Source organism: Mytilus edulis, chromosome 9 (genome assembly GCF_963676685.1).
Source record: "Mytilus edulis chromosome 9, xbMytEdul2.2, whole genome shotgun sequence".
NCBI classification, from domain to species: Eukaryota; Metazoa; Mollusca; class Bivalvia; order Mytilida; family Mytilidae; genus Mytilus; species Mytilus edulis.
Window position 1 is genome coordinate 5519941 of NC_092352.1, and position 23539 is coordinate 5543479.

Below are 23539 nucleotides of genomic sequence, written 5' to 3' on the forward strand. Positions count from 1 at the left end.
ATATTGCCGCTATTTCTCCTATTAGTTCAACAGAAAAAAGGACATTAACAAAAATGTATGCTCCTTTCGAAGGCAGATTGTGAGCGTAAATGAACGGTGACCCCATTTTTTTATTTCATTTTTCTATTAAGTATAAGATAAAGTTCATTAATAGAAAAATATAGAGAAATCCTATATTAAATTAAAAAAATTATTTAGACCCGCGAGCCCCCTTAACACTGTACTAGTAACATTCATAGAATACTGTAACTATTATAGCACTGGACAAATTATACATTAGAATGTACATGAAAACAAATATCATTCATTGTTCAAGCTTTTTTCACTTCAGACATTTTATGTCTATGGAAAGGATTTCTGTTTTCCTTTACAAAATTTAACAAGGAATAGTACTAGGTCATCTCAACATGCTAGTAGAAATAAATGGAATTCATTGTTGACAATTATTTGTATTTTATTTTATTTATAGAACAGCTGATGACATCCCTGCAGCAAACAATACAATATTTTTATCTGTCAGTTTATACTGCATTCTTCTTTCTTTTCCTGGTTTTGTTAGAGAATGTCTGTGTTTAACAGCAATCTGAAAAAAATTACACATTTAATTTTTTCATATGACAATGTATGATATTTCAATTAGATGTTCTAACTCAAAACTGCAGAATTTAGTGATTTCCAATTGCTTTTTCTATTTACATAAGAAATGATCAACATGATGGTCTGAGGCAAATTTCTAGACATGTTCAAAAAAAAAAATTAATAGCCAAATCCAATTTTGTTTATTAACCCTGTTTAGTTGCAGTGTTTGGTGTTGTAAACTTTTTAGACAGTATTTCATGTACATCTTATTTATTTATAAACAGTATTCATACAATTATCTATAATACTAAAATTACGAGGTCCAATTTGTCAGCCGTCATCACGTAAAAACGACGAATCAAAGAATTCAGCTTTATATAACTAATATAGTACAAAGGTGTAGATTATTAGTTACATAGTGTGCTAGTGACCTAATACGGTATATATGGGGTCAGTAAATTCCATATGGGGTGAGAGCGAAGCTCGAATCCCCATATGGAATTTACTGACCCCATATATACCGTATTACGTCACTAGCACACTATGTAACGAATTTATCTTACCGACTATCTTAACGTGTAAAATTAAGACTAGTGATTCTCAAAATGAGCAAGTCTTCAATACTGTTAGCACTAAGAAAATACTTCCATTGATCCTACAAAAACAGATGCCAACAATAACGACTTGTAAGGTTTAAATGTGTTTTATGAATTTATTTCGATCTTAATCATCAATTTCTTCGTCTGTTGGAACTTTTAAGATTTTTTCTCAGTACCGTTTTGTTTTTTATAAAGGGACATAACACCATTACTAACCGTGTATGAAATAAGCCCCGCCCCCTTCTTACCTAATAAGGAATATAAAGGGACGTAACTCCACTACTAACCGTGTATGAGATAAGCCCCGCCTCCCTACTAACCTAATATCAAATATACACGGTTTGCACGCGGACGCTTTTAACCAATCATATTCCTGGAAATGTATAGGAGGTAAGATAATAAAAATTACACCACTCCAGGCCCTTTTGTTTTCCACGTAATTAATATTGCCAATAATTAAGAAGTTCCGGGTTGAGTCCGATACTGATACCAGTAGAATATTCACCTGTTACCTATTACCTTATCTGTATGTTCCGCATCTAACAGGTGCACCACCAAACGATGTATTTAGGATTATGCTACATTCACGGATCATAATCCTAAAGGGTTGACACTACTAAATTCAATCATTGTCAAATTGTTACCTATTGTAGTATTTTAATCAGTAAGACTTTCTAAGATAACAATACGAATACTAAAAATCTGGACTAAAAATAAGGTGCATATAGGAACCGTTTTCAATTTGTTAGCAGGCATGACATAAAACAGTGAATCAAAGAATTCAACTTTATTTATAACTAACATAGGACAATGCTGTTGATTAAAAAATACTCCATTCAAGGACCTTTTGTTTTCCAAAATCTGGACTCAAAATAAGGCTTATAGGCACAGTTTTCAATTTGTTAGCGGGCAATGCCGCATGACGTAAAACAGCGAATCAAAGAATTCTTTATATTTATAACTAATAAAGGACAATGCGGATGATAAAAACATACTCCATTCCAGGACCTTTTGTTTACCAAATAATTAATATTACCAATAATAGGTTCTAGGTCGACGGGTTCACACAGAAAGAGTTTGCAAGCAGAGAAAACTGTGTATCTTATAATCGGCATGACTTTATCAGATGACAATACCAATACCAAAAAAGGCTTACGCATAGTTATATACTTTATTTCAGTCACGGACCCGCGATATCACAGGTGTGCTCTAGTAAGGATAAAAATTGTCAGACTGTTATCTAAACTGTATTTAAATTCAGTTCCTTTTAAGATTTAATAAACTTTTAAAGGCTTTAAAGTAGAAGATTAAGAGATCAGACACATTCAACATATAATGTAAATAATTGTGAGCACTTTTTATTCACTTTTTGTAAATTCAGAAAGTCATGCATGTGATTATTTTTGCAATACATGAATTTGAGGAACAGACAAAAATGTGAGATTATCATTGCAGAAAAAGAAGCATACAGATATATGTTGTGATTTTACAGTATTGTTTCAGATAAGGGTGAAGGTTTGGTACAATTAAAGCGTTTAAACCAGCTGCGATTGTTTGCACCTGTTAGGAATATGATCTTCAGTAGTTACCGTTTGTTGATGTGGTTCATAAATGTTATTCATTTCTATTTTTATATAGATTAGACCGTTGGTTAATTTATCCCGATTGAATAGTTTTACACTAGTAATTTTTTGGGGCCCTTTAAAGCTTGCTGTTCAGTGTGAGCCTATGCTCCAAGTTGAAGATTGTACCTAGACCTATAATGGTTCACTTTTATAAAATTTGTGACTTAGATAGAGAGTTGTATCATTGGCACTCATACCGCTTCTTCCTACTTCCTATATCTATATGTATCAGATATTCAAATAGGAGTTCTCATTATTATGACAATACTTACCTCGATGCATTATTCCATTTAATAACACAATAATTTCTGAATAATTTACAGTCAATACAGTGTACAATGTAGTTCTGATGCACAATTACTTCAAAAAGATTTGTCTAGTTTAGTAAAATGGGAAGAGGATTGGCAAATGAATTTTAATCCTGAGAAGTGTTATGTAATTCATATTTCTAAAAAAAGTAAACCTTCCACTTTTGATTATATATTGCATAATCATATTTTAGAAGCAGTAAAAGACAGTAAATATTTAGGTGTAACTATAAGCCATGATCTTGATTGGGGAACACATATAAACAATATTACTTGTAAGGCAAATAAAACCTTAGGTTTTCTTCGTAGGAACTTAAAAAACTGCACACGTAAGGTTAAAAACCTTACGTACACATCACTTGTCCGTCCGGTCGTCGAATACTCTTCCCCTGTCTGGGATCCGTACAAAAAACAACACATCACTCAGGTTGAGCAGGTACAGCGTAAGGCAGCCAGGATTGTCTTCAATGATTATAAAGACAGATCACCTGGAGCAGTTTCAAATTTAATAAAATCATTGGAATGGGAAAATTTAGAATTAAGAAGGAAAAAGGCTAGATTAACTATGCTGTATAAAATAAATTGGGGGTTAGTTGAAGTTCCTAAGGACAACTTAACAATATCTGATAGACGCACTAGGGGGAAACATAAATTTAGGCAAATATCAACAAATAAAGATTTCTATAAATTTTCATTTTATCCTCGCACTATTTCGGACTGGAACTCACTACCTGAAGCAATAGGTATGTCAGACACCCTGGAATCCTTCAAAAGTGGCATATCCACTCTAACATTTGAAGGATCCACAGCAACTTATTAAACTTTAAAGCCACTGTACATAATGTATATATGTTATTGATAACGATTTTTCTTGTCATATTATTTTTAAATTAAGTCCATATGTACATAGCACACAAGTTCCGGGAAGTTTTACACTCCTACCTAGGAGTCTACTCCCGTATTCGGAAGAAGAAGAAAAAGAATGTACACCTAATAAGATCTAATTATGCAATGTCAAATGGAGGGCTTTTTTATACATGTAAAGAATGCTACTACACTACAACTTAGATAGGTTAAACATTCAATATCTCTTAATACTGTTATTGTATATCTAGAATCAGAAGTTTTCTAAAAATAATGGAAAAATTAATTCATTGAAAATGTATTATACCTCTCCATGAACATCCTTACAGTAACCAGTTGCTAGTCCACACACTTCCATGGTGACAGTACAGTTATGACACATCCAGTTCCATAAGATTTTCATTTGATCATCACCGTTCTGTTTACCATTGCTTGCATAGAGGACAAGACATCCTTTCTCACCAATGTCTTCGTGTATTAGTTCATGTAAATAATGGCAAAATGTAATCACATCTCTTGTGTCAAAACCAAGAATTGTAAGAACAGATATGTTGTCTATGATGATAGTTGGTGAGCAACCATTCTTCTCTTTAAGTTCCATGTAAGATGTGCTGATGGACTGTAACAAATTAGTTAAAACAGATTTGTCATCTATTGGATTGTCTCCCTTGTCACAATCTTTACAACATGTATTCCCTAAAAGTTTTAGTCCTTCGACAAATACGAGTTTATTTGTTTCCTTTTGCGTTGATAAATTTGTGCCAAACTTTTGACTTATTGCATTATAATGTCCAAAAGACTGACTAAGTGCAACAAAACAAACAGGAGTCGACGTCTTCAAAGAATGTGACAGAAAATGATGAACTAGAAATGATCCTTCAACTGATGACTCCGATATCCCAGCAAACCAACCATTCAGTCTTTCTGTTTGTTTAACGTCTATTAGATTATTAATTTCGAGAAACATTTTCAATTTTAAACGCGAACGTGAAGAACATGTAAATGTGGCAGTAAGTAAGATCCTCAACCAAAGTGAAAATGAAAGTTAAAACAAATTACAGAATTTATTTTCAAAAAACGAACACCAAAATTATCTTTATTTAGTTATATATTAATGAAATTACTTCAATTATACAAATCCAAATAACTGTTTTGGGTACTTAGTTTATTAAATATTTTAATTACACAATTCTTTTTTGTTGTTTAACCATTGATACAAAAATTCGTTTTACAATATTTATATTTTATTAACCGGAAGTAAAATATATTTGGCGGATGTTTTAAAAATTGTCAACATTGTTACATCTACAGGTAAAACTATAGTATTTGCAGTGTCAAGGCAACGTAGCAAGTTATCTGTATAAAAACATTCCCAATATATAATCTTCCATCCAACTCAACAAACCATTTGGGTATGGCACCCCTTTTTTTCCCCAATTCTCCAAGAAGCTTTCGGGTCAATCCGGCCCAAGTCGATCCGGCCCATATGTAAAGTCGATCCCCCCCACAAAAAAAATTAAATGATAAAGATAAGAAATAAAAGTAAAGATATATACTAATTGTAATTCATAAATGTTTATGATTTTTTATTATAATGTATCCTCCACTCCCCAAAGTTCGTCCACCTAACGAATATCGCGGTGCATTTTCAGATACGTTTCCCGTATATTCCCGATAATTTGCAGTAATAAAGATTCAATAAAATTCTAATCTTTGGCATGAAAAAGAATCAACAGAAGACCGTAGTATAACGGAAAAGCAAAAGTGAACACTTACTTGAAATCAATGCCTGTTCTACTTTCGCCCCTCAAGTTCGTCCACCGGATGTACAACCTTGTTACGTCACACAGGTTAGGCCAAACACATTGCATTTTCGCATTTTTTGTTCAAAGTTAATTTAAAAGGGTAAGTATTGAAAAAAATCAACAAAAATTAAATAATTAACAATAAAATTTTCAACAAGTAATTATAACAAGAAAATTTGGCAAAATTGTCTATTCCATGGCCTTGCAATGCATGCAGTAAAACTTGGTATTTAGCCCTCAATTCTGTACAATATTTCAGATGTGTCCAGTGCTTGTACCTATAATTGTCACACTGCACCCATTTGGTAAGTTCAACACCAACCCCAAGTCTAATTTGTTTTGGGGTAAACTGTTTACACACACAGCATAATTCGACTTCTGGAATGTCTGTATCGCTGAAGTCCATGGAATCATCAATGTATATGTGACTAGGTCCTGGTTTTGGAGACTTGTGACTAGGTCCTGGTTTATTAGTTATGTTGCTAGGTCCAAGTTTAGTGTGGCTAGGTCCTGATGTAAGTGATGAAGCAAAAGTGGACGTATTCTTTATTTTTTGTTTTCCAGTTTTCTTACAACTCTGGTTGCTTGGTTTATTTTTTCCTTGGTTTTCAACGTGCTGTTTAACCTTTTCTGCTACCTCACTTTCAGTTATTGGCATACCAGAGACAATCTTTCCAAGTGTTTTTCTTTCTTTCTTGTCATTTTCGGACTTCATTTTTTTTAATTTGTTTATTCGTTCCGCAAAGATAAAACCAGAAAAAATTAAAATAGCCTTGCCAGACGTCATAATTATTTGGACTAATGTAAAACTAAAAGGTGTACAAGATTTTTTTCAAGATTATTGGGTATAATTATATTAAAACGTATATAAAAAGAATTCAGACATCAACATGTACATTAATCAGCAGTAATTAGCATTTTCTTTCAATTGGCTATGATCCTTTCGTCTTGTGTTATAACAAATATAGTTACATACACAACGGTATAAGCCGATCTTTTGTCTTCTGTAATAACAAATATAGTTACATACACAACGGTATAATATAAGCCGATCCCCAAGCTGATACATACTAACTTAAAATAAATTGACTATATTCGATATTACAAAAAAAAAGTGTTATATAGAAGCCTCTGATGTTTCCTGAAATAAAAATACAAATAATTCTTATTATATACACCAAACAAAAGATCGAATTATAAAGACCTTGTTGATAACATAACTTTAGTTAATCAGGATTTGAATGAATTAAGTGATTACGAGTGGCATTACCTTAATTCACAATCATAATTGTTGAACATGTTGAATAAACAAACCAATTATAGACTAATGACTTCGTTTATGTATACTGTTCAAATTTGTCACAAATTCCTCCATATAGTGAATATAGTTCATTCATATTTTATAATGGGGCAGGATCGACGTGGGCCGGATTGACTTGGGCCAGATTGACTTTGGGACGGATTGACTTGGGGCCGGAACAACCGGATACCTCCAAGAAGATCAAGACAAAAATATAGTTCATGTAGTAGCAAAATCACTGGTTGCAGATACATGTAGTCAAGTCTAGTCTAACAGGCACCTGATGGTTAAATCGGCACCCCATGTTGTCATTTGATTAATTTGCTCAATACGTATCTGTTATTGTAATATGAGGCAGGCATTACCTGTGAAAGGGAACCAAGTCTGTATGATTTTTTTTTTTTTAATTCAAACATATTTTACCCGCCGTCAAGGCAGTCTTCATGATAATCTGTTAAATCTACAGGCCCAGACCTCAATTTTTGAAATATTTTAGTTGGATTCTGTTGGCCTGTAGATATGATTTTTACAGGCCCGAGAGCAATTTTACAAGCCTTGGCTGCCACTCAGCGTGAAGACTGTCAAGACCTGTGGTAGCCTGCTATAGGCCGGCCACATACCAACCCGCGGTTGAGACCCATGGTTTAATTTCAAAATCTGTAAAAGAAGAAACAAAAATACCCCAACATTTCCGACTTTGGTTCTGTTGGTAGGGATTTTAGTTGTGACGTTATTTAAGTTATGAAGTCGTATTCCCTGAGTACAATGTACATGAAAAGTGGTGGTCCTCAGGATTTTACCAACAAAATTGTGCATTGGACTGACATAAATTTAGTAATTTGAAATAGAATTCATAGTGAGGACCAGCAAATTTTCTTCAAGGACCAACAGGGAATTTTTTTTTTCGCAAACTCTGTATTCAATGTAAACAAAGAAACGCTATCATCTAGTCAACCATTAAAGGTCAAGGTACAGTCTTTAACACAGAGCCTAGGCTCACAAAGAACAGCAAGCTATAAAGGGCCCCAAAAATTGCAAGTGTAAAACCATTCAAACAGAAAAACCAATCTGTATTATATATAAAAAACTAAAAACACTAATGAACAACAAAAACAGACGACAACCACTGAACATGCATGTTTAAATGGAAGCAAGACAACTCGTCCCACACTAAATCACCCAACATCTTTTGGAGAGTACTTTATTTTTCAAAGCTTAGTTATCACTACAAATAATTGCAAACAAAACTGTTAATTGTATCATAATCCAATATTTTTTCATAACAATTTAAGGATTCCAATTTAACAGCAATTTTTTTTTATAGCAATTAACAAATGGTATACCAACTTTAAATTGGGGTAAAAGATTATGTAAATAGTCCACCTGTACGAACAATATGTAATCATTGCATGCCGAGTGAATATTGTATACCATATGCATCTGACCATAAAAAGAAAGAAGAAACTATTTTGAGACTAAAAAAAATGGTCAATTTTGCTTCTGTGTTTGGCTTGCAAATACAATTACTCAGCTATCCAGAGATTTCAACATTTCCCTTTTCTGTACAAAATGTAGTTTGAATTTTGGATGTTCAGTTCCACACTGCAAGCCCTTTTTTTTTTTAATTTTGGCAGAATATTATCCCAATATATTATTTTGCAGAATGTCTTGTGATGACCAATCATTTCAGTTTCCTCCTTTAGAAATACATGAGATTGTTCGTCAACTCAGAAGTATTGGCAACATTTTGACCGAGGAAAATGACTTCAAAAGACCAGATGTAAGTAAACTTATATAATTAGTAAAGCAATTAATGCAATTATAAAATTTCAGTGATATCAATGGATATTGAAGAGAAATGACCTTACCCAGCTGCTCAACGGTAATAAAATTTAACTAAAAGTAATTGCTCCATAAAAACTGTACAGCAAATATACATGATATATAAGTAACCTCCACAAAACATAGTTTAACCTCAACAAAAAATACATGTATAATATATCTATCATTGTGTCTATCCAAAAGAAAAAACCTCCACAAAACATGTTGTGTCTAAAAGAAATAACCTCCACCAAACATTTTATAGTCAAAAGAAACAACCTCTGCAGAAACAGAAAGCATAACAGAAAACAAATTAAAAATCAGCATTAACACAAAATCCCTCATGTTCATGAAAAGCCTGGAATACATGATCAATTCTTGTCAGTATGAACTATTTACTGGTAAAATCAAATACATACAGTTTTACTAAACAAACTTGTTTTAATTTGTAAACATCCATTCCATGGCCCTCAAATATTCAGCTTTATGCGTTCCTGAGGAAGGTAAATCCAGAAATACTTTTTGTGCACATGAAATTTATAACATGTCAGAAAGAATTCAACCTTATGTAAATGAAGAATTACGTCTGTGAATCATCTAGAAGACAAATCTGTAAGGACATTTTGTAACTATTAGAAATTGGGATGATATCAGGTTATAAAAACCCTACAAAATATATCAAAATTCATCGTTGTTTTCACTTTTTAAAACTACTAATATTATATATTATTTGATTTGTAGCCTAACAGATGGGCAAAGCTTTACCCACAGATTCTAGAAGCTTTAGAAGGTGTACCATATGAAAGCACATTACAGGTAAAACAACCCAAGACCAAAAAGTGATTTTCAACACAGCAAGAAAATCCTGTACCCTGAGGCGAGGTTCAGTTGGGCCTTTACAATAATGTATACATGTGTACTTGTAAATTGATGTCACACAAAACTCCAAACATTTGTGTATTAAACATGATAAATGAACCAAAAAAAATACACATTAAAGACTTACAAAAGCCAGAGGTTCCTGGCTTGGCACAGATGCAAAAAAGTAGTGGGGTTAAACATGGTTTGTTAGATGATATCTCAATCCAACCTCTACACCTCTAGCTGATGTGGAATAAACACACAATCATACTCACAGTAAAACTTAGTTTAAAAGAAGTATGGAGTCAATTTGTTATATTAAATGTAGGTAAAAAAAAGTAAAATCACAAAAATACTAAATTCAGAGGAAAATCAAATCGGAAAGTCCCTAATCACATGGCAAAATAAAATGACAAAACACATCAAAAATGAATGAAGAAGAACTGAAGATAAGGTAAAAAAAGAAATTAAGCAAAATGATAATGATCAACATAAATTACTGGTAACAAAGAACTACTTGCATTTACTTACATACCAGCTCCAGACCTCAATTAAACTGGTTGAAAGATTACAATAGTGAAAATCAAGCACAATACCTCCCATAAAGGGTTAAGTACCATATTATCATAAAATAAGGAGAACATAGTTACCTACATATCATGCCAACAACTGGTTTTACAGGTAAAATTAAATGAAAAGTTTGTCAGTAGTTTATGGAAGCATGTTACAGTGGAAACGATATGAGAGGTTAATCAGTACTTATGGGTGCCTCATCTTCATGTATTCATGTACTAAAGAAAAATTCTTTGAATAAGGACTGTAAGAAAGAAGACCTTAATTGCCGGAGACTCTAAATAAATAATTAAATTTAATGTGAGAATTTCAAATGAATTTATGTGTGCAAGTCACTACATGTACTTAAAATGATATGATATTTGTCAGTCGTGTCAGTGGAATTATTTTACATATTTATGAAGGTCAGAAAAAGATCAAGCAACTCCTTATAGCAAATAGTGTTTATATTAAGACTATAAGTAAATACATGAACTGATTCATACTAATAATGTAGAGACTTGTCTACAGTAGAAGACCTTATTTTTACCTTTAAATGTCTTTGTAATGCTGCTACACTTCTGAGATAATACTGTTTTTATGAACTTTTACTTGAAATGTTTTGTTTTTTTTAGAATTCCTTACATTTTGCATCATTTGAATATCCAGAACTGTATGAAGAATCCATGCCAGCAGTTGTACTAACCCTAGCATTGTAAGTACAAGACAGCACTGACACCTGCAAAGTGGAAAGGGAACTATATAAGTTGCAATAACTTGTTCCCCAATCCACTTTAAAAAAATATGTACAGTACAGTCTTGGTTATGTATGAATAAAACAAAATTTACATGCCACTTCCACTGCTACAAACAAAATATATATAAATTTATGAAAAGAAGAAAAGTTAGTGAGTTTTAAGGTTATTTTAATTGGCAAGCACTTTCTTCCCTGTAAATGTTGTGGAGGTTTTATAATGTGTCATATATACACAGAAACATATCAAACCTACAACAATCTACAATCATCAAGATTTAAAGAGTCAACACTGGAATATTATTGGACTGACTGTAAAACTATGGGGGAAGTTTCTGTAAAACAAAAACAGAAAACATAAAACTTCTAGAAGAAATTGATTTCACATTTATTCACTGTTTTCAACCAAACAATATTACAATTATGTTACATATTTTTCAAGAATATAATGACAATGGAATCATTCAAACAATCCATCTGAACTTTTGCTGATTTTATTTCAGATCTCGAGTCTTAGGATCATGTGGGATAAAGAACTTCAGTATAGCAGATATACATGAACCAAGTAAGAGCTGTTAGTTATATGTGTTAATTCTGGAAGGTATACATGAACCAAGTAAGAGCTGTTAGTTATATGTGTTTATTCTGTAAGATATACATGAACCAAGTAAGAGCTGTTAGTTATATGTGTTTATTCTGTAAGGTATACATGAACCAAGTAAGAGCTGTTAGTTATATGTGTTAATTCTGGAAGGTATACATGAACCAAGTAAGAGCTGTTAGTTATATGTGTTTATTCTGTAAGGTATACATGAACCAAGTAAGAGCTGTTAGTTATATGTGTTTATTTTCTCTTCTGATTTCATATTATGTTAATGTCTTCTTTTTCCAAAATTTTATTGTTCATTTGTATTATAAATGTGCCTCCTAAAATTCAAGCTACTGTTCACTTTCTTTTAAATTGTTACATTTTTGTTAAGAGGTTGTAAGAGTTGCACCCCTTTATTTGCCATAGTTGATGCATCAGTCAAAAAAGTGGTCTTATTTCATGTTTTTTTAGATTATCTATAAAACTGACTAACAATAGTCACAACTTCTAAATGCTATCATAGATAATGTAAACTTCAGAAATTATTGTGTGCATTTATTATTTCGATTAAGTCATTTTAGTCTAAACTCAAATGAAAATGCAATTTTAACTTTTGCGATATTTAGAAAAATACTGTATAATTCATATAAAAAATTTCAAAATCCAAGTTTAAATCATTGCCTTTATAACATTGATAACCTTGTTGCATTTTTCACAATGATAAAAACATCCCAATAATGTCTAAATTTCTGAATTTACAGTACTTACTGGATATTGTTGCCAACCACCAGAGAGTATGTTGTTGATATTTAAAGGGAAACTTCGCAAAAAAATCAAAAATTGATATTATGTTCATTCTGTATAAAAATGTTCAAATTCATAGATATTAAAGTTTTATTCCGCTAGATAAGCGATCACCATCGATTTTAAATTTAGAGTATCAATTCTCCGAGATCCGCCATCTTGTCTTCTTTCCCGATGAATAAAAACGATATGTCTATAAACCACAAAGAAACAAAACTACAGTAACCGATGTAGTCGTAATTGCGTGTCGATATCTTGTCAATCGTACGGTTGTTTAATACGACTAACTAACTTGATACGGAAAATATTCTTACTTTTTTTAAATTACCATGGTCTGTTGTTTTTAAACTGTTGATATTGGAATTAGGTGAAAAGTCAAAGTTGAAATCATAAATAAGGTATAGCAAACCAAAAATTTTAGCAAGTGAAAGATACTGCAAACTTTGTAAAGATAAAGTGGAAGATGAAGTTCATTTTCTTTTACATTGTCCTCTATATAAAGACCTTCGAGAGAAGTTTGATATTTTCAAAAACCTTAATAATGATGATGATATTAAATCAACGATCTATTTACTTAACCCAGTAAATCTAGTTAACACCAGACAAATATGTAGTTATTTAAGTCAAGCTTTTGAAGCTCGTAATAATAATCTAATGTCAGTTGGTCTACCATAAGTATAATACTATGTAATACTGTGATATTATATATATAATTGGTACTTCAAATGTTTTCTTTATGTTGTATTTGCATAAATTGTCATGTTTAATGTGTTTATATCTTGGAATACGCATTGTATCATATGTGCTTTGTCCAATAAAATATTTGAATTTGAAAAAATAAGTGTTCCGTGAAAATTGTTTTCGAAAATCTAATTTGTTCATAATTCTTTAAAGTAATAAACTTTTTTCAAATATATTTTGATCTTCCCTTATCTGATCACCAGCATGGCTAAAGGTATTACTTCCAAAGGTATTGTGAGGGGTGTGAGGTGACACGTCCAGGTATTCAAGCGATTTCCTGTCGGGCTTGCAAGTTCATGCATCGTTTCACTTCTGCAGGTATTGATCAGTGTACACGGCTGATAACTTATAACTTATAACTTTCCATTTTGAACTATCAGATGTATAATATACAACTCTGTCTTACTTGTCATTACTAAACTCATACGCTTGTTTATAAATAACATTTCTGGTGTAAAGAATATAATTCATAATATATAAATAATACCCAAAAAATAATTTTCCAAGGGTGAATTTGGGAAAATGTAATATATAGTCATTGTCAATAGTGAAGGACAGATTGGAACAGACCAGAAATATTGATTTAAAAAAATGTACGCACTTGCCGACAATTCGTTTATACGACTGGATATAAAGTTACGGAACTATAGCGCAATTTAAAATATATACGTGTATACATTGAACATAAGAAAAAAACATATATTTTGAATAAATAGGGGTAAAAGTGTTGTAAATAGACTAGCCAACGTATGCCAACAGTATGTAATCATCGAATGTCGATAGACTACAGTTGTATACCATAAGAAGAATGCTTGTATGGTAATTCTGTCGTTTATCTGTACAAACGGTTGCATTTCCTCTCCTTTCCCAACAAACAAACGAACGAAACGCAACTAGTCTGATTTCTCTGGAGCTCATCCTCAATGGCTCTTATACGTCAGGAAACTTACATGTATACTAATAATGATTGTTTCATGAACAACGATGTATGAACGAACTATTATACATTCGTCAATATCTGTAATGAATGACTAAAGTATAACTTTTATTACAACTACTGTATTACTTATTTGGATTAATGACGGCTATCATGTTCAACATTGCACAACTATTATCATAGAATTTTAAAAAAAAATCCTCAAAAATCCTCAAAAGATATAATGCCTTAGCTTAGATAATTAGTATTCTTTTCACAAAAAGTTCGTGTTAATGATTGTCAAATGAATTTAATTATGTAAGAATAAAATGTTAAAAAGAAACTAAAAAAAAATTATGCATGTTGTATGTTGTATTTTTTTGTCAATTAAAAACTTTAAAATTGCAATAGTTTTATTAGCATTTAAACACAGCCAGATTTGAATACAAGTTAAGAAATTCCGGTAAAGTCAATGATATCAAACAGATGTACAATGGTATATCAAATTGGGTAATATTGCATTTAGTTTTTATTAAAGATTAAAACTACTATTTTTTGCTTCATATTTGAATCTTTACGCCAATTGCCGCTAAGAAAGTAATCAAAAATTGTTTCCTTTTATTTTTATACACTTTCGGAATTACGAATCTGAATTTTATTTTCAATTCATTTACACAATTTAATTATTGTATCTTTATTCTCATCGTGTATTTCATCTTAGTGTATTAACACCATGACAGCATATACTCTAATCCTTTCTATTTATCCTTTCCAAATAACAACATTTATACCTGTGTACGCTTGAACTCACACCTGCGGCTAAATAGCTACAAGGTAAACGAATTGACCTCAAGCCGAGAAATATACAGTGACCTTTACAAAATAATATACACACTCTGCTCACACATTAGTTGCATTGAAATGATTATCAAAACAATAACGGTAAATAGAACTGAAATATTTTCAGTTCAATATCAGTAAAAATGTTCAATAAATATTTTATGAAAAAAATCTCAACAATAATTAATTAAATTTATTCAAAAACATTTACTAGAGATAATTTTATAGGAGTTTAATTCAATCAATACAAAACGGTATATATATGCATATTCACTTTCGTTCATTCTTATATTGTGGTTTATAACTTCGACCATTCGTCAGCTGTGCGCTTTTAATTACGTATATTGTCGATAAGCTATAAGAGTTAAACAGATTTTATTTTTTCCCAGAATTCAATAAATCGGGCTAATACGTCACGACCCACTCGAGAATTCAACCAAAAAAGTTACAAATACTTGATTTTCTCTGTTATTAGAAGGAATATAAATTTAAAACTTTGCAAATGTGTTTTTTATGTTAAGATGAACATAATTAGATGATAAGTAAAAAATCGCGGAATTTCCCTTTAATATTTTCTGTCATTCAAGAAAGTTCTGTGATTTGAGGAACTTTATTTTGTTTGTTATTTTAGAACCTGCCAGATTGAGAAGGATTTGCAGTGCTGTAGTAAATTTTATATTGTTTAAAGGACAACAGTGTGACGTGTACAGAAATCTACGGGAGGAAACAGTAAGTGATTAACTAGCTTTGTTTGGATACTAATATCTAGTGAAAAACTCATATTAAAGGACGATGTGTATGTCTCTCAATAAATATTATTGGCTAATGTGTACAAGGATACATTGCCTTTTCATTATCTTGCTATATCAATGTGACATTATTCTAATCTTTAATACCAAATAAGGAAGAAGGAATTCTAATGTACCTGATGTTTGTTAGACCATTTTTTTAAAACATTTTAAGATTTTTAATACTCTAGTAAATCTATAAAAGGGTTGAAAGAGGCAGTATTTTTAGATTTGTTAAATTTAGTATTCAACATTTGGTTTTACTTATTTATTTTTTCAGGAGAGTTCTGTTAAAGAGTTTGAACATGTGGCGAAGATGAATGCTGAACTGAAAATGAAAATAAATGCTATTAAATCTGTACGATCTGAGCAAGAACCAGAAATAATTAGGGTAAGTTACTGTATTAGGGAGGACTTCATTATAAAATTATGCTATGAAATTTGTTAGAGCTGAGCAAGAACCAGACATATTCATGGTAAATTTATTAGGGCAGACTGCATTATACTCACACTATGAAATAGCCAAGGTGATTGAAAGCCTGCTCTTTTTGGAAATCTACAAGGGTGTGTTTTACGTGCAAGAGATATGACTCTCTCTGAACACTGGTCAGCCATTTATCGTCCCCTTCCAATGGACTATCATCGTTTCCTCAAGACAATACTCGCAAATTGTGTCAAGGGAGAGCCAAAAATTCAGTCCCTGAAATTTTCATCCCGGACCGGGAAAATAACCAGGAACCTTTGTGTTAGTATTCCAATGCACTAACCACTACACCACAGCTTTCATTTCGATTTTGACATCACCTTGTCAAAGATGAAGGTTGTAGTTACTATAAATAGACATAGATTAAGTTTGCGTTGAATATTGGTTCAAGAAGTATGGTAGGAAAAAATGTCAGACAAGCTACAAAATTCTCTGTTTCAGAATCTAATGCATCTTGAGTAATATTTTGAAAACCGTACACCAAAACTTTGTGATTGGTTTAAAACGTTCTAAACAATGGAAATTCAACCATTGCTGTAATGTTATTTTCATTTTGGTGTACGAACAATGAGATTACCCATAGTCCTTTAGATTTTGAAACAGCCAATTGGCTGAACCATGATGCTTTAATTATTAAATAAGATATGGTTTAAACCAATATATAAGTATTGACAGGATGAAGGGCTATAAGTGTAAATGACTATATAGTTTGTTTTTTAGGTACAACAAGATATACAGGCTAGAACTGTCACCATGAATGAAATGGAAAAAGTTAAGAATGAGAAGAAAAAGGCCAGTAGTGAAATAAAGGAGGCTGTTGCAGAGAAACAAGCAAATACTGTAGGTATCAGTTTATTCTTACCGTATGTAGAAAGAGTGCTAGTAATTTTAACAATTACCTTGAAACCAATATATAAAGGCAAGTCTATCTCTTGGCTTCCAGTCTAATTTTTTAACATCTGATACTGTATATTTTTAATTTTCATACTTATTAGAAAAACTCGAAGCAAAGTATTTTTTTTTATAATTCATGGCAGAGGACATAATTGTATTACAAAATTATTGATATAATTCATTAGAAGGATATTTTATATTTTTATGTCTAACTTAAGATAGTAGAGGGGCATTATGTTTTCTGGTCTCTGCATCTGTTCATTCATCCGTTCGTCTGTTCGTTCCTTGTCCTGCTTCAGGTGAAAGTTTTTTGGTCAAGGTATTTTTTGATGAAGTTAAAGTCCAACCAACTTGAAACTTAGTACAGATGTTCCCTATGATAGGATCTTTCTAATTTTAATGTTAAATAAGAGTTTTTACCCAAATTTCACAGTCCACTGAACATAAAAAATGATAGTGCAAGTGGGGCATCCATGTACTAGGGACACATTCTCGTTTTATTCCTGAATCCGATTGATTTCTAGCTGTTTAACATGGCGCATTAAATAGATATTCCAGACGATAACATGTCATAACAACATATCATAAACAGTATTTTACTGTTTAAAGGTGATATGAATATGAAGCCTGCTCTATATAAGACCAACAACTGAGCTGGATTTTTAACATGTCTGATAGCAAGTTATCAGCACGAAAAAATACCAATTACCTTACTTTATTACATTATTTTGACTCCACCTGCTTAGTGGAGAAGTACAACCTCCTGCATTTGAGGCAAGCACAAGACCACTAAGGCAGTTCTTAATAAAAATGAAATGTGGATGCCATTGATGAACTTTGTAGTTTGTCATCAAAAACATAGATACAAAAAGCAAATATACATTATGTCTGTAGAAATTGTGATTAATCCTATTCTTATTGTGTCATTGGGATCATAAATGCAAATATAAGCGTGTTCTTGTCGACTTGAAATGAGTTCAGTTAACTTATAAGTCATAGTTGAACAGTATAACAGTCAATTTGTTTAGTTATTTGGTTTACTCTTTTAGGAAAAGATAAGGGTAATGACACTGAAAACAAAAGAAGAAATGGACAGATTATCACAGAAAATTGTACAGTCACCTGAGAGAGTGAGAGAAGGACAGGAAAATATGAAACAACAACTGGTCAACATGAAATGTGGAATGGATAAGAAATGGGAATCATTACAAGAAATGGAACAAAGATTGGAGACTGTGATTCAGGGCACTACAAAAGTTGATCAAATGTTAAAGTTATTGACAGACTTAAAGAATGACAAAGATAAGGGAAGGTAACTTAAACAAATGAATCCATGATTGGAATGAGAAATAACAATACTAGGTTGGGAATCAATATTTCAATTAAAGGTTCTTTTTTTTACTTTAGTAAAATTAGCAGAAATGTTGTTCAGAAGATACTTATCTTATGTTACATTTTTGTTCTGATGAAAAGCCTATATATATAAGATTCTACCACTGTATCGAGTGTGATATTTATCCACTCGAGACAGTTAAATTTTCAAATTTAAAATTTAACTGTCTTGAGTGGATAAATATCGTATTGCAAGAGATTTGTTGGTGGAATCTGTTTCAAATCAAATTTTACCAATAAAGAACTGGAATTAAATGAACCACAGGTTGATTAAATAAAAATAATCAACAGGTCAGGAAAAGGATAAATCATGTCAGAATTAGAGAAATATATTTATATCTACTATTTGGGCCAAATAAACTTTGGAGAGCAAATTGGATTCTTGGAAGCTCCAGTTATTATGCTCACTGATCATCAAATTCTTTGTTAATGTCCAATATGAAACTTCTAGTATAGAACCCTTGTTGTTTTTATGAGGTTGTTAATTGATCATTGTCTCATCAGCAATCATACCACATTTCCTTATGTTATATATTGTGTATCTGAAGGTTGATTTCTTTCCTTATATCTTGGCTCCATGAATCAGTTTGCTTAAGAAATGCAGAAATGCAGGAAATGTCAGATCAGCTGTATTTTTAACAAATGCCTAGTTTCTATTTCTATGCCCCACCTATGATAGTATAGGGGCATTATGTTTTCTGGTCTGTGAGTCTGTTCGTTTGTCCGTCCGTTCGTCCTGCTTCGGGTTAAAGTTTTTGGTCAAGTTAGTTTTTGATGAAGTTGAAGTCCTATCAACTTGAAACCTAGTACACATGTTCCCCATGATATGATCTTTCTAATTTTTATGCCAAAATAAAAGTTTTTACCCCAATTTCATGGTCCACTGAACATGGAAAATGATAGTGCGAGTGGGGCATCCGTGTACTATGGACACATTCTTGTTTATTATGTGTACACATTTATAAATTTATTGTAGTGAAATTTCCAATGAAATAAATCATATAGTAGAAAAAAGTCAAGAACAAAGAATGTCACTGACACATCTACGTGCCAAGAAAGACCAATTACAACAGATAATGAATGGAAAGTTAGAAAAACGAGACAAGCTAGACCTACAACAACAAAATAAACACCAAAGTCTGATGGAGGCTGTTAATTCACTTCAACAGTAAGTACTCTGTACATGTTTGTAGTAAATACACCCAATTCGTAGGTCTGGACAAGCTTGCCCAGTAGTCAAGTCAATCTAGCAGAAATTGAACCCTAACCTTAAAGTAACTGCAACAGAAGACTTTTGAGTTTCAATCTTTAACATTATACCCCAAATATTCACAGAAAAAAGTCCAACAATTATAACTTGAAGACTAAAACGATTTTAAAATTTCTATGGAGATTTGCATTGAAATGGGAGATAACTCTGCAAAAAAGGCAGAAATATCAATAAAAATTGATACAAATTTTAATTTTACCGCTTCTATTCAGCAGAATATATTGATTTTTGATATTTTACCTGTCTTTAAAGTATAAATAAATGTGTTTTCATATCTTTTGTCAAGCTTCAACCAAGATTTCATAATTCATTAATTGATCATTTATTAAATTTTTCAACATGTCAAGGTAAAGAAGCTCAAATTTGATAAGAATATTTAGGCATATATTCTTCTTTTTGTTGTTTAAAGTTTCTAAACAAGGTAGATGCTGAACAAATATAATTTACAGATATAAACAATACCAAATTTTCACATTTTTTTCTTCAAATTGGTCACAAAGCCACAAATTTGCAATTTATTTAATGAAAAATGTGTAAAAAAAATTAAAACTACCCATTACACTTCTGTTTTGTATATTTCATCAGAGGAAGATGATATAATATAGTCAAATACGAACTAATAACCCTATCAAAGTATCATGCTTTACATGAATTTTAAGAAAATAAACCAAAAACTGACATAAAAGACTCATTTTTGCGGTGTTATCTTCTCTTCCAAATGTTAATTTCCACAGGAAATTAAAATTGCTGATTTTGAGTTTTCCTTTTTTTCTGTGTATATTTGGGGCTTTATGCTATAGATAAGACCTAAAACATTTTCTGTTGCAATTAGCTTGAGGTTAAACCTTAGTTTGACTGGACTACAGTGATTTTGCTAGCACTTATCATTTTTGTAATTTACGAAATGGGTTTTACAATTTCAAAAGTATTACAAATCAATTTTGTGGCTTAACTTTGAAAAGTGTAAAAACATTTTCATATAAAAATACTACAATTTTACTTCCCTCATGTTTCTAACAAGTTTCCTGACCATTGGCTAATTTTCCATTACAATAGGTGTTATAAGTTGTGGTTACAGATAATCTGCTTATCGCCATTGGATGGGTAACATACCCGTTAATTATAAACCTTATGATTGTACATCATGATCATTTTTTTCAGTAAAACTTGTGTTCCCCTGTGGCCAGCCTGTTTCCATTTTAATTTCCATATTTCTGAAACAATATCAATATGTGTGTTTGTCGTAGTTTAGTCATTTGAACGTATTTTAGTCATATTTGATATAAATTTTCATCTAAAACTTTTTACAATTCCAATCAAAAAGATGGACCTGTATTCTTAACATTCAGAAATATTTTCAAGAGTCAAACAGGTGCTTCCTTTACTATGTACTGCACATGTGAGAAAGTATTCCTGTGAATTTAAAGACACTAAAAACGTAAAATATGAAATCATTTAGAATCAAATTCAACAAGAAAGAATAATATTTATCTCTAACTAGGTAAATTTAATTTTGAAAATTATAATTTCCTTCCTTTATTTTAACTCGAACCTAACCGTAGATTGATCTGTATTCATTATGAATTTTGAAAATCAAGAGTGAACGAATGTGATGATCTAATCTTGATCAATTGACATCCTCTTAACAGTTATTTGAATCGTTCCAATAAGGATTTGTACAAATCCTAGTATCCAACTTTGTAGAAATGAATTCCAAATATCGATTTAAATGGGTTTTTTTACTTGAAATGTATGACATGATTTGTGAAGTACCACAAATGTTATGATGGGCCACACCACTTTCCTTCACGTTCTTTTTACTCAAAGCTTTATTTTCTCAAAGATAATGATTTATTATAATATTGGTGTTGTATGATTTTAGACAGAAAGATTTTTTCCGACAAAGATTTGATACAGATGAAGCACAAAAATCTGGTATCAGGAAACAAGAACAACAAATCATAGACAGTATAAATGAAGAATACAGAAAATTTGAGAGAAAGAAAGAAGTAATAATGAGCCTGTATCATCAAATTTTAGAAAGGGTAAGATAATCCTATAAAAAAGGGGGTGTCTAACACAAATACCCATGCAGATCTAGCATGGTCAGAGAGGGTTCACCCCTTATGGATTTTGTTAGCTCTCTAGGAATTTGTAAAGGGTAGGTAACAAACCATATCACTTGTAATATCTTATGTCGGTAGGTAAAGTAACAGCTCACTTAAAAACATAAAATCTTGCATTACAACTCATAACTAACTTTGAATACAAATTAGATAAATTGAGAAAAATTATTGTCTCAGCTCTACCTTTCTCGTGGGTAATTAATTTTAGGAAAGAACCATATAATGCATTTATCGAACACAAGATTTTTACTGCCAAGTTATGTATAAGAACAAACAAAGACATATAACAACATTAGTAGATGACTTCGTTATTAATAGTAGACATGATGTCATGATACACTTATGAAATCTATTGACTCCCTAAAATCTATAGGGGATATATCCTGTCAGGTTCTGACTGTGTAAATAATGGGACTTAATGAAAATTTATTAACAATTATCTGTTTCACACTGAGGGCTAATATACCTAATAGTTACAGGTCACTGAGATCACATGTTACAAGTATTGTTATAAATAATTTCTCATGCCATACTCCCTGCTCATTTTATCCTGGTTAGGCAATATATTTGTCATGATAATTTGTAATTATGTTTTCAGATTGACAATAACCATAAAGAATTAGGAAGTGGTTGGGAAGCCTTATGTGAAATTATGCACAAAGTTACAAAGCAACTGGACAACTGACCTTATTCAATGCATATATTTCTTGGAATTATGTTTTGAGATGAAAATAACCATAAAGAATTTAGAAGCTTTAGATTGGGTCATGCACCAAGTTTTACAGCAACTGGACAAATAAAAGTAGACTTATTCAATATATATATAAGATGGAATTGTGCAATTATTTGTGTTTTTGGAAATTGTATTGTATATATTTCAATGATAACACAGCAATAGTTGTACGGTTAATAAAGATACAGCCCATGTTTGTTATAACAACTGCCAAATCTCAAAGAAATGAAGAAATAGATGTCTGAAAATTGGATGTTTAGAAAAAAACTATGATTTTGTTAGAAAAAAACATTTTAACCTTTATTTTAAGGATAAAGGAAAAAAGTTAGCAGAAAAAAAATTAACATGATTTGTTTTAAATAACAAATTTATTATTTGACCACTTGTTAGTGCCAATTACCTCTTGTAAGCATAAATTCAACTGCTCAAATGATTTTGGTCATCACAAATGATATTTATACTTAGATATATGTAAATATAGACTTGCTGAAACAATGCCTCCTAAATATCTTGTCAAATAGAAATAATTAAATACACTCAAATTGACAAAAACGCTTACTTAAACTGGAACTTTTATTATCCTACATAATTCACAAATTTGATCTGGGTCTTCAAGACAATAATACAGAAATAAAATTTCCGATGTACAAGGTGCAGTCAGCATGTATGTGACATTATAATTGTGCATTGTCTTGTTTGTGTTGTTATAGAATATTATATGTATTAGTGTCATTATGTAGAATAAAATGTATAGAATAGAATGCAATGAAACTAAAATAATAAAAAATCAGAACTAAACCATTATTGTCTGTTAATCTTCTTTATCTTGAATAAATATAAATATTGTGATGTTAAGTGTATATGAAATGTGCTGTCAAAAATAAAACAATTAGT

At 31.3% G+C, this 23539-nt stretch overlaps 2 protein-coding genes across 2 annotated transcripts; one reads left to right on the forward strand and one right to left on the reverse strand.

Moving 5' to 3' along the window:
• Nucleotides 1–433: 433 nt before the first annotated feature.
• On the reverse strand, nucleotides 434–5022 carry LOC139487533 (elongator complex protein 6-like). The gene is made up of 2 exons (XM_071272399.1): nucleotides 4283–5022; nucleotides 434–583 (listed from the first exon to the last, which is right to left on the reverse strand). Exons 1-2 carry the CDS (start codon nucleotides 4940–4942, stop codon nucleotides 464–466), a joined length of 780 nt encoding a protein of 259 aa, XP_071128500.1. The 5' UTR covers nucleotides 4943–5022; the 3' UTR covers nucleotides 434–463.
• A 194-nt stretch (nucleotides 5023–5216) lies between these two features.
• LOC139487535 (kinetochore protein Nuf2-like) lies at nucleotides 5217–23443 on the forward strand. The gene is made up of 12 exons (XM_071272401.1): nucleotides 5217–5286; nucleotides 8743–8860; nucleotides 9643–9717; nucleotides 10950–11029; nucleotides 11572–11633; nucleotides 15590–15687; nucleotides 16027–16137; nucleotides 16951–17070; nucleotides 18174–18436; nucleotides 19493–19684; nucleotides 21669–21831; nucleotides 22511–23443. The coding sequence occupies exons 2-12, from the start codon at nucleotides 8744–8746 to the stop codon at nucleotides 22595–22597; spliced, it is 1368 nt and encodes a 455-aa protein (XP_071128502.1). The 5' UTR covers nucleotides 5217–5286; nucleotide 8743; the 3' UTR covers nucleotides 22598–23443.
• The last annotated feature ends 96 nt before the right edge of the window (nucleotides 23444–23539 follow it).

Excerpts from the sequence above, each read along its gene's own strand:
- LOC139487533 (XM_071272399.1), bottom strand. The coding sequence starts at position 4,942 with ATGTTTCTCGAAATTAATAATCTAATAGACGTTAAACAAACAGAAAGA. Across the intron at positions 584-4,282 it reads GTAAGGATGTTCATGGAGAG|ATTGCTGTTAAACACAGACA; the intron begins GTATAATACATT and ends AATTTTTTTCAG.
- LOC139487535 (XM_071272401.1), top strand. The coding sequence starts at position 8,744 with ATGTCTTGTGATGACCAATCATTTCAGTTTCCTCCTTTAGAAATACAT. Across the intron at positions 16,138-16,950 it reads AAGAACCAGAAATAATTAGG|GTACAACAAGATATACAGGC; the intron begins GTAAGTTACTGT and ends TTTGTTTTTTAG. Across the intron at positions 21,832-22,510 it reads ATCATCAAATTTTAGAAAGG|ATTGACAATAACCATAAAGA; the intron begins GTAAGATAATCC and ends TTATGTTTTCAG.